This window comes from Dipodomys ordii, unplaced genomic scaffold, assembly GCF_000151885.1.
Source record: "Dipodomys ordii isolate 6190 unplaced genomic scaffold, Dord_2.0 Scaffold155, whole genome shotgun sequence".
NCBI lineage: Eukaryota > Metazoa > Chordata > Mammalia > Rodentia > Heteromyidae > Dipodomys > Dipodomys ordii.
The window spans coordinates 938,716-954,658 of record NW_012267371.1 but is presented as its reverse complement, the minus strand read 5'-3'; the positions used below and the strand labels follow the sequence as shown (position 1 = coordinate 954,658).

The 15,943-nt window shown below is 48.8% G+C and overlaps 2 protein-coding genes across 2 annotated transcripts in view; both read right to left on the bottom strand.

Annotated features, from left to right (window-relative positions):
• Positions 1-745: 745 nt before the first annotated feature.
• Soat2 (sterol O-acyltransferase 2) lies at positions 746-13,338 on the bottom strand. Its single transcript, XM_013032472.1, has 15 exons — positions 13,272-13,338; positions 12,752-12,807; positions 11,142-11,278; positions 10,785-10,844; positions 10,394-10,501; positions 9,592-9,868; positions 7,858-7,927; positions 7,063-7,147; positions 5,949-5,994; positions 5,643-5,772; positions 4,142-4,239; positions 3,647-3,745; positions 1,485-1,620; positions 899-1,044; positions 746-796 (listed from the first exon to the last, which is right to left on the bottom strand). Exons 1-15 carry the CDS (start codon positions 13,336-13,338, stop codon positions 746-748), a joined length of 1,566 nt encoding a protein of 521 aa, XP_012887926.1.
• Positions 13,339-14,748: 1,410 nt separating this feature from the next.
• Positions 14,749-15,943, bottom strand: part of Igfbp6 (insulin-like growth factor binding protein 6) — a 6,611-nt gene continuing 5,416 nt past the window's right edge. Inside the window, exon 4 of the mRNA XM_013032471.1 lies at positions 14,749-15,037. Coding sequence (XP_012887925.1) covers positions 14,915-15,037 — 123 coding nt within the window. The 3' untranslated portion in view covers positions 14,749-14,914. The remainder of the gene's footprint in view (positions 15,038-15,943) is intronic.

The window sequence follows — 15,943 nt, the reverse complement described above, 5'->3', positions numbered from 1 at the left end:
CAGCGCCACTTCCGGCTTTTTTCTTTTTGCTTATGTGGTGCTGGGGAATCGAAGCCAGGGCCTCATGCATACAAGGCAAGCACTCTACCACTGAGCCACCTTCCCAGCCCTAGTAGAGGCTTCTTAAGAAGCAGAATTAACAGGATGTGGACATGAGCTGGAGAAAGAGTAGAGGTAAAAGGAGTTAAGGTCAAGCTTGAAGGAGAGGGCATAGAAAGGCCAGGTGGACAAGGCAGGATCCCACCTGGATTCATAGCCTCTCCAACTACCGACATCTTGCCTGGGCATATAGACCACAGCTCATCAGCAGCGCTTGTCACAAAGTGGCTTCAAACAATGAAAAACAAATGAGGAAATACTATGAATGAATAAAAAGGAAGACCACGACTTTATTGTTGAGAGTAGAGAGTCAAAAACCAATTCCTTCTCAAGTCTTGGTAACCCTGGGTTTTCTGAGTCCATGCTCCCCTACCCATACTCACTGAATCTGTAAGATCCCCCAAATCTCCCCAAGTGTGGACAGCCATGGGGTGGGGGAGTAACCTGTGCCAAATCCATGGAGAAAGGGGCTCATGAGTCTCCTGTGCTCAGCTGCTCACAGAGCATAGACCCAGGTTAGGTGCCTGAAGTCTCTGGTGGGTGGCTGTGTGCAGCTGTGGGCATGCAACCACAGCAAGGGTCTCAGGTCCCAGGCTTTGCAAATGGAGAGGAGTTGACGATCTCAGCAGTACAGATGTCCTGACTTCTAGGGGTGGCAGGACCAAGATCGAGGTGTCACCAGTCCCCAGAATGTCGTCTGTACCAGAGAAGGATGGATCTTGAAGGAATAGTGGGAAGGAGGGTGGGGAGCAGAGCATAGTCCCTCACCCCAAGCCAGCCCCTGGTTCTGTTCCTTTACCTGGGACAGGGGGCAGTGGCGCTGTGCATACCACTCCTGGCAGTACAGGCTGACTTGGAGGCCTTGGCCCAGGAAGAGCAAGGTCCACATCAGGACATTCCACGCTGGGCCTGTGTTCCGGTCATTCATGGCGAAGTTCAGCAGCCCTGGAAAGTTACTGCTTTAGCTTCAGATCCCAGTGTCTTGTCTCCCTCCCTTCCCTCCCATCCCTGAGTATTGGGAAGGGATGGGGATTGGAGCAGGACTGATGGCCCTCCTGAGTAAACCTTGAACCCAGCTGTGGAAAGGAGGTCTCCAGTGACTAAGGACTCCTCAGCGTACCCCTCAGTATTCCAGTTCCCATTAGCACCCCAGTTTCCCCCTTGTCCTTTTACATTCCTTGTTCAAAGGTTCCTTTACAATCAGAAACCTTCCCCTATGTCCACTAAGTACCTCCTGCCCCTCCCCATGCTGCCCCCTCTCTGGTGCCAAGTCCTCCCCATTATAACCTTGAGCACAGCAGCTCCCTTGGCCTCCTGGGGTGCCTAGGAGCAGGATCTAGGACTCCTCTGGATGGCTCCCCTCCAGCAACATATGCTAAGCTCACCCCCAAAGCCAAGAAAGAGCATCAGCATGACCGGGTAGAAGAATCCCAGGACGAAGCAGAAGATGTACTCATGTACCATGGCAGAGATCAGGAACGTGCCCAGCATGGCTGTCCCTCGGGCCCGGCCACCAAGGAGCTGGCAAGGCAAGTGGGGGGAGGGAGGTTGAGAAGGAAGGGGTGAGTCATCCCAAGCCCCTCCACAAAGAGCCCCCTCCTTGGCTGAGTACCAGTGGCTCATGCCTATAATCTTAGCTACTTAAGAGGCTGAGATCTGAGGATCAAAGTTTGAAGCCAGCCTGGGCAGGAAAGTCCATAAGATCCTCATTTCCAATGAATCACCAAAAGGTTGAAAATGGAGCTATGACTCAAGTGGTAGAGTTCTAGCCTTGAGCAACAAAGTTCAAGGACGGTGCTCAGGCCCTGAGTTTAAGCCCTAGGACTGGCACCAAAAAAAATAAAAATAAAAATAGAGCCCCCTCCTCACCAGGAAGGGATGTGATATAAAGGAAATCATGGGCTGAGAATGTGGATTAGTGGTAGAATGCTTGCCTAGCAGGCATGAAGCCCTGGGTTCGATTTCTCAGCACCACATAAACAGAAAAAGTTGGAAGCGATGCTGTGGTTCAAGCTGTAGAGTGCTAGCCTTGAACAAAAGAAGCTCAGGGACAGTGCCCAGGCTCTGAGTTCAAGCCTCAGGACTGGCAAAACAACAACAAAAGGAAATCGTGGGGTCTAGAGTCAGAATTGTCAACACTGATCTTATTTAAGAACACTGTATTAGACCATTGGGCCTTAGTAATAATTTAAAAGCAAGAATATATTTTTCATTTTTTTCTTACGTTGACGTACTGGACTTAAATTTAGAGTTTCATGCTCTTGCTTGGCTTTTTCACTTATGGCTGCTCAAGTACTTGAGCCACACCTCCAGTTGATAATCCTTAATTCTGAAGGTTACAGGGATGATTAAATATATGTGAAAGCTCTGTGTGTATTTGCTAATATTGGGGCTTGAACTCAGGGCCTGGGGGCTATACCTTAGCTTTTTTTTTTTTTTTTTTTGTCCGTCATGGGGCTTGAACTCTGGGCCTGGGCACTGTCCCTCAGCTCTTCAGCTCAAGGTGAGTGCTCTACCATTTGAGCTACAGCGCCACTTCCGGTTTTCTGGTGGTTTATTGGAGATATGAGTCTCACGGTCTTTCCTGCCCGGGCTGGCTTTGCACTGCGATCCTCAGATCTCAGTCTCCTGAGTAGCTAGGATTACAGGCGTGAGCCACCAGCGTTCGGCTATACCTTAGCTTTTTCACTCAAAGATCTTCTACCACTTGAACCACAGGTCCACTTCTAGCTTTTTTCTTTATTTTTTGTCCTGGTCTTGGAGCTTGAACTCAGGGCCTGGGGCACTGTCCCTGAGCTTTTATGCTGAAGGCTAGCATTCTGTTACTTTAGCCACAGCTCCACTTCCCACATTTTGGGGAGATATTTAGAGATAAGAGTCTCATGGACTTTTCTGCCCTGGATGGCTTCAAATTGCAATCCTCAGATCTCAGCCTCCTGAGTAGGATTTTACAGGTATGAGCCACTGGTACCAGCTTTTTGTGTGTGGTTAATTGGAGATAAAAGTCACAAACTTTCCTGCCCAGGCTGGCTTTGAATCTCTATCCTCAGATCTCAGCCTCCTGAGTTGCTAGGATTATAGGCATGAGCCACTGGTAATCAGCTTGCATGTGAAAATTCTAGATGACTGAAAATTGGTATATACGTGTGCTCCTTCAAAGGCCAAAATTAAGGATAAAAAAAAAACTGGGAATGTGGCTTAGTGGTAGAGTGCTTGCCTAGCATGCATGAAGCCCTGGGTTTGATTACTCAGTACTACATAAACAGAAAAAGCCGAAAGTGGCACTATGGTTCAAGTGATAGAGTGCTAGCCTTGAGCAAAAGAAGCTCAGGGACAGTGCCCAGGCCCTGAGTTCAAGCCCCAAGATTGACCAAAAAAAAAAAGAAAAGAAAAAGAAGGACGTTAGATTGTAAGGAGGACTTGCCAGCCAAAGATAAATTAAGTTAACAGGGGCCTTAGGTCTGGTCAAGGTGGCTAGACAAAGGGAAAAAAGGAAAATGTGTTTTGGAAAGCCTCCATTAACTGTGGGAGCAGAAGAGGCCCCTACCCAGAGCCCATCCTGATAGATGTAGCTGTACAGCCAGTCATGGACCACCACATTCCACGTGCGGTAGTAGTTGGAGAAGGATGTCGAGTTCCACCAGTCCTGTGACGGGAGAGTGGAGTCAGGCAGGGGAAGGCGGTAAGTGTCCCAGGCTCCAGTTTCTCTTGCTGCTTCCTGGCCTACAATCTACCATTTGCTTTCCCAGAGGACTATTCCCAGCCAAACAGAAAGAACAGCATCCTCTTAGGTCTCTCTATGGGAAAGTGGTTGCCCTTCTGCCTATCCACACCTTCAGGAGAAGATGGTAAAGTGCCATCCACACAAAAGCAGTGAGTCCTGGCTGGTCAGCAACATCCCCACAATTAGAGGCCCACATTTCTCATTGTGGAGATGGACAGCACAGCTAGGTGACAACTAACACAGTCACCATCTCCCCCATGGTCCCTCCCTCAACTCTTCCTGTCTCCAGCTCCTAATTAGCCTTGGTCCAAGTGGTACCCGGTAGAACATTCTGTCTCCAAACCGCAACATCTCTGCGAAGGCATTGAGCCAGCAGTGCAGAAAAGCGAAGAATATGAGCAGCAGCATGAAAATGCCTGGTGGGAAAAAGCTGCAGGTCAGACACACCCATGTGGAGGCTGGGCAGGGTCCTGACCTCAGGTCCTGTCCAACAACCAAGGCCCTAACTCTTAACAAGCATTCATTCATCATTCATATTCTCATGCATTTGTTAATTCATCCACTTGCTTATGAGCCTTTACTTGGCATCAACTCTGAACCAGCATTGGGGATACTGAGATAAGTCACAAGTTTACTAACCTTTGGGAGTTCACGGAGTGAATTGCACATGTACACACACACACACACACACACACACACACATCAACCATGACTTAAGACTAAATGTTTTTGGTAGGGTTTTTGTTTGTTTTGCTGGTCCTGGGGCTTGAACTCAGGGCCTGGGCACTGTCCCTCAGCTTTTGTGCTCATGGCTAGATCTCTACCCCTTGAGCAACAGAGCCACTGTTGGCTTCTTGTGGCTAATTAGAGATTAAATTCTCCCAGTCTTTCTTGCCTGTGTTGGCTTCAAACACTGAGCCTCAGATATCAGCTTCCTGAGTAGTTAGAATTAGAGGCCTACCAGCTTGTTTTGCTTTTTGAGGCAGGGTTTTGCTATGTAGCCCAGACTGGCTTAGAACTCTCAATTCACCAGCCTTACTGTACTGGGATTATAGGTGTAATCACCCTGACCCAGGGTCAGTGTAATAGTACTTAAGCATATGGCCATTTGATGTCACTGGGAGTACAGAGGGATCAGGTTCATTAATGGCTATAAAAAGAAGGCTTAGCTTGGTTTTGGTGGCTCATGCCTATAATCCTAGCTGCTCAGGAGGCTGAGATCTGAAGGTAGTGGTTAGAAAACCAGCTCTGGCAGGAAAGTCTGTGAGACTTTTCACTAAATTATCAAAAAGAGAAGAAAAAAAAAAAGACAAGCATGTAGCAGTAGAGTTCTGGCTTTGAGCACAAAAGCTCAGGGACAATGCCCAGGCCTAGAGTTCAAGCTTGAGGACTGGCAAAAAGAAGGAGGAGGAGGAGAAAGGGGAGGGGGAGGAGGAGGAGGTGGCTTAGCTGGGTGAGGAGGTAATTCTACTCAGGAGGCTGAATTGGAAGGACTGCTGGAACCAAGAAGTACCAGGCAACTAAGCACTGGTGGCCATGTCTATAATCCTACTTACTCAGGTGTCTGAGAGCTGAAGATTGTGGTTCGAAGCCAGCAGGTGCAAGAAAGTCTGAAAGACTCTCTATGTTTAATTAACTAGCAAATAAAACCCCCAAAATCAACTAGAAGGGGCCAGCCTTAAGCAAAAAATAAATAAATAAAACCTAGGTCCTAGGTACTTCGTCCGTACTAACACACACACACACACACACACACACACACACACACACACGTCATCTATCTGTTTATCTCAATCTTCTACCTCCTTGGAGAACTTACCTGGCACCATGGCATGCAGGATGGAGAGCACCAGGGCACGGGTGCTGAAGGGTTCCTTGCTCATGTTGGCAAAGACAGGGACACAGAGACGGCCCAGGATGAAACAAGCATAGAGCAAACAGCCCAGAGTCTGCAGGCGAAGCAGAGGACAGGTAACTTCAAGAGGGACACTGGTAGCTGGCTCTCGATTCAGAATTGACTCAGCCTCAGCCTCTGCCTCCACCCCAGGCCTCCCCATTACATTCCCAGGAATGCCCCAGCCACACCATAGGTCACAGCTGCCCACCCTGTACCCTGTCTTCTAACCTGAGCGAAGTTCTTGGCCACATAACTCCACCTGATGTTGGGTGTCCTGCAGCAGCAACAGGGATGTGATTATCATTCCTTTATGTCATTTCCTGCTCAGGCCTGGGTAGATTAGCTAGGGAGGTAGGGGGTCTAGAATGTTTTGGCAGGACTGGGATTTGGAACTCAGAGCCTTGTGTTTGTTAGGCAAGCACTCTACCACCTGAACCACTGCCCCAATCATCTCTAGAACATTTTGGACATTCCATAGCAAACACAGAAAGGTTTTTTTGTTTTGTTTTGTTTTTCTGTTGTTGTTGGTTGTGAGGCCTGAACTCTGGGCCTGGGTGCTGCCCCTCAGCTCTTCAGCTAAGGCTAGTGATCTACTGCTTGAGCTACAGCACCACTTCCAGCTTTTTCTGCTTATGTGGTGCTGAGGAATTGAACCCAGGGCCTCATGCATGCAAAGCAAGCACTCTACCACTGAGCCACCACCTCCCCACCCCCAGAAAGTGAATTTTTAGCCTGTCATCTAAGATGACCAATCATTGCTAGTTTTCTGGGATATGTAAGATTCTCAGTACTAAAGTTGTGACAGAACTGGACACATCAGGACAATTGATCCGCATTAGTGTATAATGGGCTAAGCAAGGAAAAGGTAGCCTATTTAGTTGTTGTTGTTGTTGTTGTTATTGTGTGTATACATCTCCTGTTGAGCTATCGCTTGGCTATTTATATATTTAGTCATTTGGGGGGCTTGAATTCAGGGACTAAATAGTCCCTGAACTTTTTCTCTTAAGGCTAGTGCTTAACCATTTTGTGTCACAGTGCTACTCCCTCACTTGGCTTTTTTACTCAAGGCTGGAACTCTACCACTGGAGCCAGAGTTCCACTTCTGCTTTTTGCTGGTTAATAGGAAGTAAGAGTTTCATGGACTTTCCTGCCTAGGCTGGCTTCAAACATGATCCTCAGACCTCTGAGCATCTAGGATTGCAGGAGTGAGCCACCAGCACCAGCCCTTTCTACTTATTTCTGGTGTTTATTGTGAGATGCTTACTGAGCAGTGGCACGTACAGGGGTTTGGAGGAAGCTGCCCAGAGCATTGGGCATTTGAGGAGGAGCTGCACAGTCTTACCTGGGGTAAGTCTCTCTGTAGATGAGGGTGGGGCAAAAGAGGAAGTAGAGGTAGCTGGAGAAACGGGGGACCCCCGTGCCCTTACCTGGGGAGGAAAAAAAAAAACAATGGAGGGCAGAGACAGTGGTGAGTGGCAGCTTGGGAAGGTAGTGGATTGGTGAATGGAGAGATGGGTAGGACAGAGGTAGATGGAGGAGGGTCTAGATCCAGGGTCTGAATGAGGTGGGAGGTAGTAAGCTGAAAAAGTGGGGTCTGCTGTGCCCAGCGCTTCATTGGGCAAAAACAAGTTCCATGACTTTCCTTCTCCTTCTCCTCCTTTCCTTTCCTTTCCTTTCCTTTCCTTTCCTGTGTGTGTGTGTGTGTGTGTGTGTGTGTGTGTGTGTGTGTGTGTGTGTAGGGTTTGTACTCAGGCCCTGGGCACTGTCCCTGAGCATTTTCACTGAAACCTAGCACTGTACCACTTTGAGCCACAGCCCCACTTCTTGTTTCTGTTGGTTAATTGGAAATAAGAGTTTCACTGATTTTCCTGCCTGGGTTTGAACTACAATCCTCAGATCTCAGCTTCCTGAGTAGCTAGGTTGACAGGTGTGAGCCACTGGTACCCAGCTTATCCTGACTTCTTAATATAAGGTTCTCATCCCTGGGTCTTTTCAGGTTGGCATTGGGAACAGAAATCCTGGATAACTGAGTGCAGTCTCTCAGAAGCGGGGCCTGACAATCCTAATGACTGAGTTCTCAGAACACAGCTGGAGGACTGAGGCCTGGGAATGCAGAGGGCCGAGTGGAAGGTCTTACCTCCTCTTGTACAAAGGATCCCGGGCACAACCTCTCTCAGGAAGGAGTAGCTTTTCATCAGGAACCTCACCTGAGATGGAATGTAAGGGCGGCCAAGTTGCAGTGTGGCTCTGAGCCAATCACCTAAACTCTGTGCTCTCCTTTATGTGGAGAAGCAAGCACACTGTACTTTCGATTGCTTTGTAGCGCCTCACAGACTGCTGCTGGGTAAAAGGGTAGAGGGGCATGCGAAGCCAAAGGCAGTGTGTGTGTGTGTGTGTGTGTGTGTGTGTGTGTGTGTGTGTTAATCCCACCAACCTCCTGTTACCCTGTAGAGTCAGATTGCATAGCAGGGCCCCTTTTCTTTTCACTTATTTTCCCCAGATCAGATATGTTCCTCTATTTTTATTTATTTAAATTTTTTTCATTGGTTATGAGGCTTGAACTCAAGGCCTGGATGCTATTCCTAAGCTTTTTTGCTCAATGCTAGTGCTCTACCACTTTGAGCCAGAGCACCACTTCTGGTTTTTCTGGTGGTTAATTGTAGATAAGAGTCTCATATGCCGGGTGCCTGTGGCTCATGCCTGTAATCCTAGCTACTCAGGAGGCTGAGATCTGAGGATCGAGGTTCAAAGCCAGCCGGGCAGGAAAGTCTGTGGAACTCTTATCTCCAATAAACCACCAGGAAACCGGAAGTGGTGCTATAGCTCAAGTAGTAGAGTGCTAGCCTTGAGCTAAAGAGCTGAGGGACAGCATCCAGGCCCAGAGTTCAAGCCTTACTACTGACAAAAAATAAAAATAAAAAAAGTCTCATAGCAAGCTGGGCACCGGTGGCTCACGCCTGTAATCCTAACTACTCAAGAGGCTGAGATCTGAGGATCACGGTTCAAAGCCAGCCCAGGCAAGAAAGTCTGTGAGATTCTTATCTCCAATAAACCACCAGAAAACCAGAAGGGGTGCTGTGGCACAAGTGGTAGAGCACTGGCCTTGAGCTGAAGAGCACAGGGACAGCACCTAGGCCCAGAGGTCAAACCCCACAACTGACACAATAAAATAAAAACAAAAATAAATCTCATAGCCTTTTCTGCCTGGGCTGACTTGAACCATGATCCTCTGATCTCAGTCTCCTGAGTAGCTAGGATTATAGGTGTGACTCAACAACACCCAGCTTCCCCCAAATATGTATTTTGTGTGTGTGTGTGTGTGTGTATGTGTGTGTTTTGGTCCCAGTACTGGGGATTGAATTCAGGACCTAGGTGCTGTCTCTTAGTCTTTTCACTCAAGGCTGGCACTCTACTACTTGAACCACATCTCCACTTCTGATTTTTTGCTGGACAATTGGAAATAAGAATCTCATAGACTTTTTGCCAGTCCTGGGCTTGAACTCTGGGCCTGGGCGCTGTCCCTCAGCTCTTCAGCTCAAGGCGAGCGCTCTACCACTTGAGCCACAGTGCCACTTCTGGCTTTTCTGCTTATGTGGTGCTGAGGAATCAAACCCAGGGCCTCATGCATGCAAGGCAAGCACTCTACCACTGAGCCACCTTCCTAGCCCTCTCATAGACTTTTTTACCTGTCCAGTTTTTAGCCACCATCCTCAGATTTCAGCCTCTTAGTAGCTAGGATTACAGATGTGAGCCACTAGTACCCAGTTTCCCCCAAATTTTAAAGTAGATCCCACTATCTCTGACCAAGTCAAAAAAACAGAAACAAAAACAAAACTCTATCTCCCAACCCTGAAGTTCTGCCTGAGCTTACCTGCTCAAAGACGAGCACACTGCGGGAGGCAGGGGGCAGCTGGCACTCCACAGCCACATGGACTGGGAGGAGGCAGAGTAGTGCTACATGGGCAGCCAGAAGCACACAGCCCAGGCCTGCACCCAGCATCCAGATTCCACCAGCTGCAGGCCTGGCCCATAGGCGCAGAGCCTGGTAGGGTATCAGCAAAGTAGACAGGAACATGGGGACCCATGTTATCAGCGCCAAGGGTAGCTGTCCAAAGCTGAAGATCAGTAGGTCCAACTCTAGTCCCAGCCTTGGAGTGGAGGGAAGGAAAGAGTAGACAAAAGTGTAACCCCTTCCTTTTCAGTGAGAACTCTTGGAAAGCCCCATCATGGCAGGTGTCCAAGACTTGCCTCTGTTACCCAGGACTTCTAGTGCAGGATCTTGCCCATTGGGATCTGGCCATAGAGGTGGTTGCACTTTAAATTACCTTTTTAAAAAATTTATTTACTTATTAAGCCTGCCCAGGGCTTAAACTCAGGACCTAGGCACTGACTCTTAACTGTTTCTACTCATGGCTAGCGCCCTACCACTTGAGCCACAGCTCCACTTCTGGCTTTTTGTTGACTAATTGGAAATAAGAGTCTCTGACTTTCCTGCCCAGGCTGGCTCCAAACCTCGATCCTCAGATCTCAGCCAAGAGAATTTTAGGTGGAAAGGCCATTAGAAGCCATGTTTAATGAGTATCCAATAATCAAAGAATCACAGGCCGATGGAACACTGAAAGCCAAAGAATGTGATCTGAGTTGGGTGCCTGTCTCGGGCAGAAGGGGCCTACCTTCCCTCGTCAATGATGTCGATGGCCAAAGAGCTGATGATGAAGACACACAGGCCGGCGATGAACATGTGATAGATGGTACGGAAGTGTTGCACCTCCATCAGCTCACTGGAGGGAAGGGGCCGAGCATCAGGGTGGGAGGTCTGCAGGGGCCTGTGCCCCAGCTCAGCACTGTCTATGAGGGCACGGGGCCTGCCAATTCAGCACTCCTAGCTAAGGGCTGCACTGTGGCTGAGCTTCTCCCTCTGGTGGCTTATCTTCTACAGCTACACCCAGGGCAAAGCCTACTCCACATCCTCCCACAAGCCACCTAGAACCTGGGCCTGAGGTGTCCTAGACCTTCAGCCAAAGCCTTTTCTTCCTCCCATTCTTGTCCTCACCCCTGACTTACTCAAGCAGAGACTTGCGTATGATGAAAACTTTTCGTTTTCCAAAGGATGACTCACGCGTCCTGAATTGAGGCAGTTGTTCACCGAGTCAAGGTCCAGAAGAGAAAGACCAGGGGGAAGAGAGCAAGACCAGGTAGAAGGTCAATAACTTGAGAGCCATGGCAAGAGCAGAGAAAAGTCAGGATCAGGCCCAGAAAGTAGAGATCAATGCCAGGAGGACCACATAATAAAGAGAGAAAAGAGGAGGCTGAAGTTGGGGTCATGCCAAGGCTGGCAAAGGAACATGTTTATGGCTCATGATCTTACAGCAGAAGAGTGCCATGCATTTATCCCTCAGCTTTCTGGATCCTCAGACTCACTTGCTCGAGGAAGCTGGGGGAGTGGAAGGCAGAGCTTTGTCTTCTTGTGGGTAGGATTTCACAGCCTCCCACATGGCCCGATCCATCAGCTCCACCAGCTGTTCCTGTGCTTGCTCCAGCAATTGAGTCTTCACAGCCTACAGGACAAAGACAGAAGAGAGTCCACTGTCCCTTCATCTATCCTACTGTCCTTTCATTCATCAAACATCTACTGAACTGTTGGATGCTAGTGGCTCATGCCTGTAACCCTAGCTATTTGAGAGGCTGAGATCTGGGCAGGAAAATCTGTGAGACTTTTATCCCCAATTAAACTACCCCCAAAAGTGGAAAGCTGAGGTGTGGCTCAAGTGGTAGGGTGTTAGCCTTGAGCAAAAGAGCTCAGGGGCAGCATCAAGGCTCTGAGTTCAAGCCCCAGGACTGAGAGAAAGAAGGGGAGGGGAAGGGGGGAGAGAAACCATGGCCCTGCCCAGGGCTTCCCAAGCCATCGATTGGGGCTTCCAATAGCATCAGGAAGAATCAAGAAGCAGGCTTGGCACCAGTGGCTCACGCTTGTAATCCTAGCTACTCAGGAGGCTGAGATCTGAGAATCACGGTTCAAAGCCAGCCCCGGGCAGGAAAGTCTGTGAGACTCTTATCTCCAATAAACCACCAGAAAACCAGAAGTGGCACTTGGCTCAAGTGGTAAAGCACTGGCCTTGAGCTGGAAAGCTGAAGGACAGTGCTCAAGCCCAGAGTTCAAGCCCCATGACCACCACCAACAACAACAAAATGATAGCAGAAGTCAGATGTGATAATACACACCTGTAATCCCAGCTACTTGAAAGGTTGAGTCTGGATGATTGTGAGTTGGAACCAAGCATGAGCAACACAATGAGACTCCATATTAAAAAACAAAAGTAAGCTGGGTGCTGGCTTACACATATAATTCTAGCTACTTAGGAGGCTGAGATCTGAGAATCTCTATTGAAAGCCATTGTGGGCAGACAAATCTGACACTTCTCCCCAGTTAACCAGCAAAAAGCCAGAACTGGAGGTGTGGTTCAAGTGCTAGAGAACCAGCTTTTAGGGGCTGGGAAGATGGCTCAGTGGTAGAGCACTTGCCTTGCATGCCTGAGGCCCTGGGTTCGATTCCTCAGCACCACATAAGCAAAAAAGAAAAAAGCCAGAAGTGGCGCTATGGCTCAAGTGGCAGAGCGCTAGCCTTGAGCTGAAGAGCTGAGGGACAGCACCCAGGCCCAGAGTTCAAGCCCCACGACTGGACCCCCCTCCAAAAAAAAGAGAGAGAGAACCAGCTTTTATTGAAAAAGCCAAGTAAGTTCAAGCCCCAGTACTGTCACAAAAAAAAAGTGTCAGAATTCCAGAATTCTACATTCTAGCCAGGTCACCTATGACCCTTATACCCTCTGACCTCTAGCCACACTAACAGGAAGATTTCATACTGACTGACTTTTGGTCCCTGTCCATTGGAGATGTGTTTCAAATTCCTCCATCTTAACCCTTAACCTGGCCTTTGAACTCAAGAACAAATCATCACCAAACCAATTCTTTCCCCTGCCTCTTGCCACCCCAGGACCTGTCCATCCTGACCTCTGACCTCTGAGGTCCCTCACCTCCATATGTCGGGTCCATTGCACCAAATCTGGGGCTCTGTGCGTCTCAGTGTTTCCTAGGAGGAGGAGGTCAAAGGGCATACTCAAGGGGGAAGAGTTAATTGTTCTGCAGACCCAAGGGTGTCCTCTGTCTAGGAAATGCTTCCTGTAAGCTCAGCAGCCTCCCTTCCCCCAACCAGGCCATGTCTAGTATCAGGGATGGGGTAAGTAGAAGGGGAAGTTATTTTTGCAGGGGACTAGGAGGCCACTAGCAAGAGGGAGCCAGATGACTTTGCCGGAGAATAGGAAACTACTTATTCACCTTCTCCATTAGAGGGTTGGAAAGATAAGGCAAGGCCACTAATCTGAATATTGCTTTGCTCCTCCACCTCTTTGCTGGGTGGTGTAGGGAAGAAGCCAGTATCCACCTTTCCTTGGCCTCCCACAACAGCAGCAAGGACTGAAGTTAGACAGCAAGACTCTTCTCAACAATTGAACCCAACCTGGCCTAAGCTTTGTACACTCCCAGAGGGCGGCTCACCTTCTCCAGCAGGTTGCTCCCTTCCCAGCCCTTCTCGGTTCCGCAAACGGGCCCCCCTTGGCTCCATGATGTGAGTCTGGAGTGGGCACCAGGTGGCTGCTGCTATGTCCTGGCCTGCCTGCAGCAGAGCTCTTGTTCCACTTGGCTCAGATGACAACTCCAGGGACTAAAGTCCTTTCTGGAGGAGGGGTGGGGGCCTCTAGAATGTGATAGGTTATCAGACAGCAGAGCTTCTCAGCCCTAAGCTCTGCTTTCTGTCAGTCACCAGGGATAGCCACAGACCCTTAGCACCTGGCCACCACCCTGATGCCCAGCTCTGTGCCTACTGGCCTGACCTAGGCATAGGGCTAAGCACTAGGCTGGGAGGAGGAATTTGCCTCTCTGAGGCTTATCACCTAACATGGCACCTTCTAGTCTTGTCCCTTGCAGGCTGAAGTTCAGGGAGGAGTAAGAAACATCTTGGTGGATCGGTGCTTTTAGCTCCTGGGAGACCATAAGATGTGATGGTGTGTAATTACTGAGCACAGTAATGTCCAGATGGGGCCATGCTAAGTTACTGGTGCTTGTGGTGATGTGGCTGAGCATCAGGGCCGTGAACATCCACTTGGGTTAGCAGGTTGGCAGAAAGGAGTCCAAACACACACTCAGCACTGAAAAGAGTGCCAGCTATAATCACATGGGGGAGAATCGAGTGCAAACCTCTTTGTGTGTGTGTGTGTGTGTGTGTGTGTGTGTGTAATGCAGAGCCTTATGCTCTTCCTTAGCTTATTCACTCAAGGTTTAAGCCGCAACTCCACTTCTGGCTTTTTGCTGGTTAATTGAAGATAAGAGTGTCATGGACTTTTCTGCCAGGGCTGGCTTTGAATCTCCATCCTCAGTTCTTAGCTTTGTAGATAGGATTACCAGTATGAGCCAGCAAATCTCTTTCCATCATTGACTAGCTGTGTAATTTCAGGCAAGTGATCTGATCTTTTAAAGGCTTGTAAGAAAAATGGAGCTTGTGTGTGTGTGTGTATGTGAAGTCTCTCTCTCATTAAGTAAACACAAATAAAGTATCTCACAGTTCAGGGTCTGGCCCAAGGAACAAAGATGTGAGCCCAATAGAGAACACTTGCCTTCCCTTTTTGGTAGGAAGTCGGCGATGGCAGGGTGCTTTGAGAGTTCCTCTGCTAAGTTCCTGTTGGGGATTAATTATTAATCTTTCCTCTCCCCTTAAATCCAAAGATCAGTGTTGGAAACAAGGTCACAGCCTGAGTGAAGCCTTGATCTCAGTCTTCCCAGTCCCTGCCCCAACTTCTGGTGGCTAGCAGGATGAGGCCTGAGGGCTTGAGATCCGTGCCAGTGACTACTGTCCCTTTCATTCTGGATGAAGAGGGAGAGACTGAAGACTTTCCATGAGGGAGAGAAAAATGTTACCATGGTGTTAGACAAAGGTCTCAGGGCTCTAGAACTTGGAGAAGTGACACAGAGACATGGGCCAGAGATCCCCAAACAGCTTTATTAACACCCCATGCTGATGACATCAATCTTTATCTATATAAATAGATATATAAGGGCCCAAGGATGATGGAGATAATGAGAGAGCTGGCTGGTGGGTTTTTTGAGATGATGATGCCATGCCCCTGCCAGCTCCCTATTGAGCTTTAGCCACTGTTCCCAGTGGGGCAGAGGAAGCTTCCATCACCATCTGAAGACGCTGGTAAGGGCTGGCCCATCCGATCCACACACCAGCAGGGACCTCTGCGGTGCCCCTGGGAAGAGCGACACTGGAGAGAGAGGCACACAGATCAAAAGCAAAGTCAAGGCTTTCAGCAGCAGAGATGGAAGGGACACTGTCAGCCTCAGTGTGCTGACAGTGCCCTCTCATTTCCCCTTTTTGTCTACTATATTGTGCATATTCTGTTAGGTCCAAACAGTAGGGTTTTTTCTCTTTCCTTCCTTCCTTCCTTCCTTCCTTCCTTCCTTCCTTTCTTCCTTCCTTCCTTCCTTCCTTCCTTCCTTCCTTTCTTCCTCCCTCCCCCCCCTCATTGGTCATGGGGTATGAACTGGGGCCTGGTCACTGTCCCTGAGTTCTTTTCCTCAAGGCTAGCACTCATCACTTTGAGCCATAGCACCAATTTTCTGGTGGCTAATTGGAGATAAGAGTCTCATGGATTTTCCGGCCCCAATTGACTTTGAACCACGATCCTCAGATTTCAGCCTCTTGAGTATCTAAAATTACAGGCATGAGCCACCAGTGCCAGACTTTTTTCTTTTCTTTTCTTCCTCTCTCTCTCTCTCTCTTTCCTTTCTTCCTGTCTTTTTTGGTCAACCATGGGGCTTGAACTCAGGGCCTGGTAACTGTCCCTGAGCTCCTTTGCTCAAGGCTAGTACTGTACCACTCTGAGCCACAGTGCCACTTCTGGTTTCCTGGTGGTTAATTGGAGATAAACTTTCCTGCCCAGGTTGGCTTTGAACGTCGATTCTCACATCTCAGCCTCCTGAGTAACTAGGATTACAGATGTGAACCATTTGCACCTGGCTTCTTTTCTTTTCTCCCTTTCATTCTTCCTTCTCTTTCTTTCTTTCTTCCTTTCTTTCTTTCTTTCTTTGTCATGGGGCTTGAACTCTGGGCCTGGGCACTGTCCCTCAGCTCTTCAGCTCAAGGCTCGCACTCTACCACTTAAGCCACA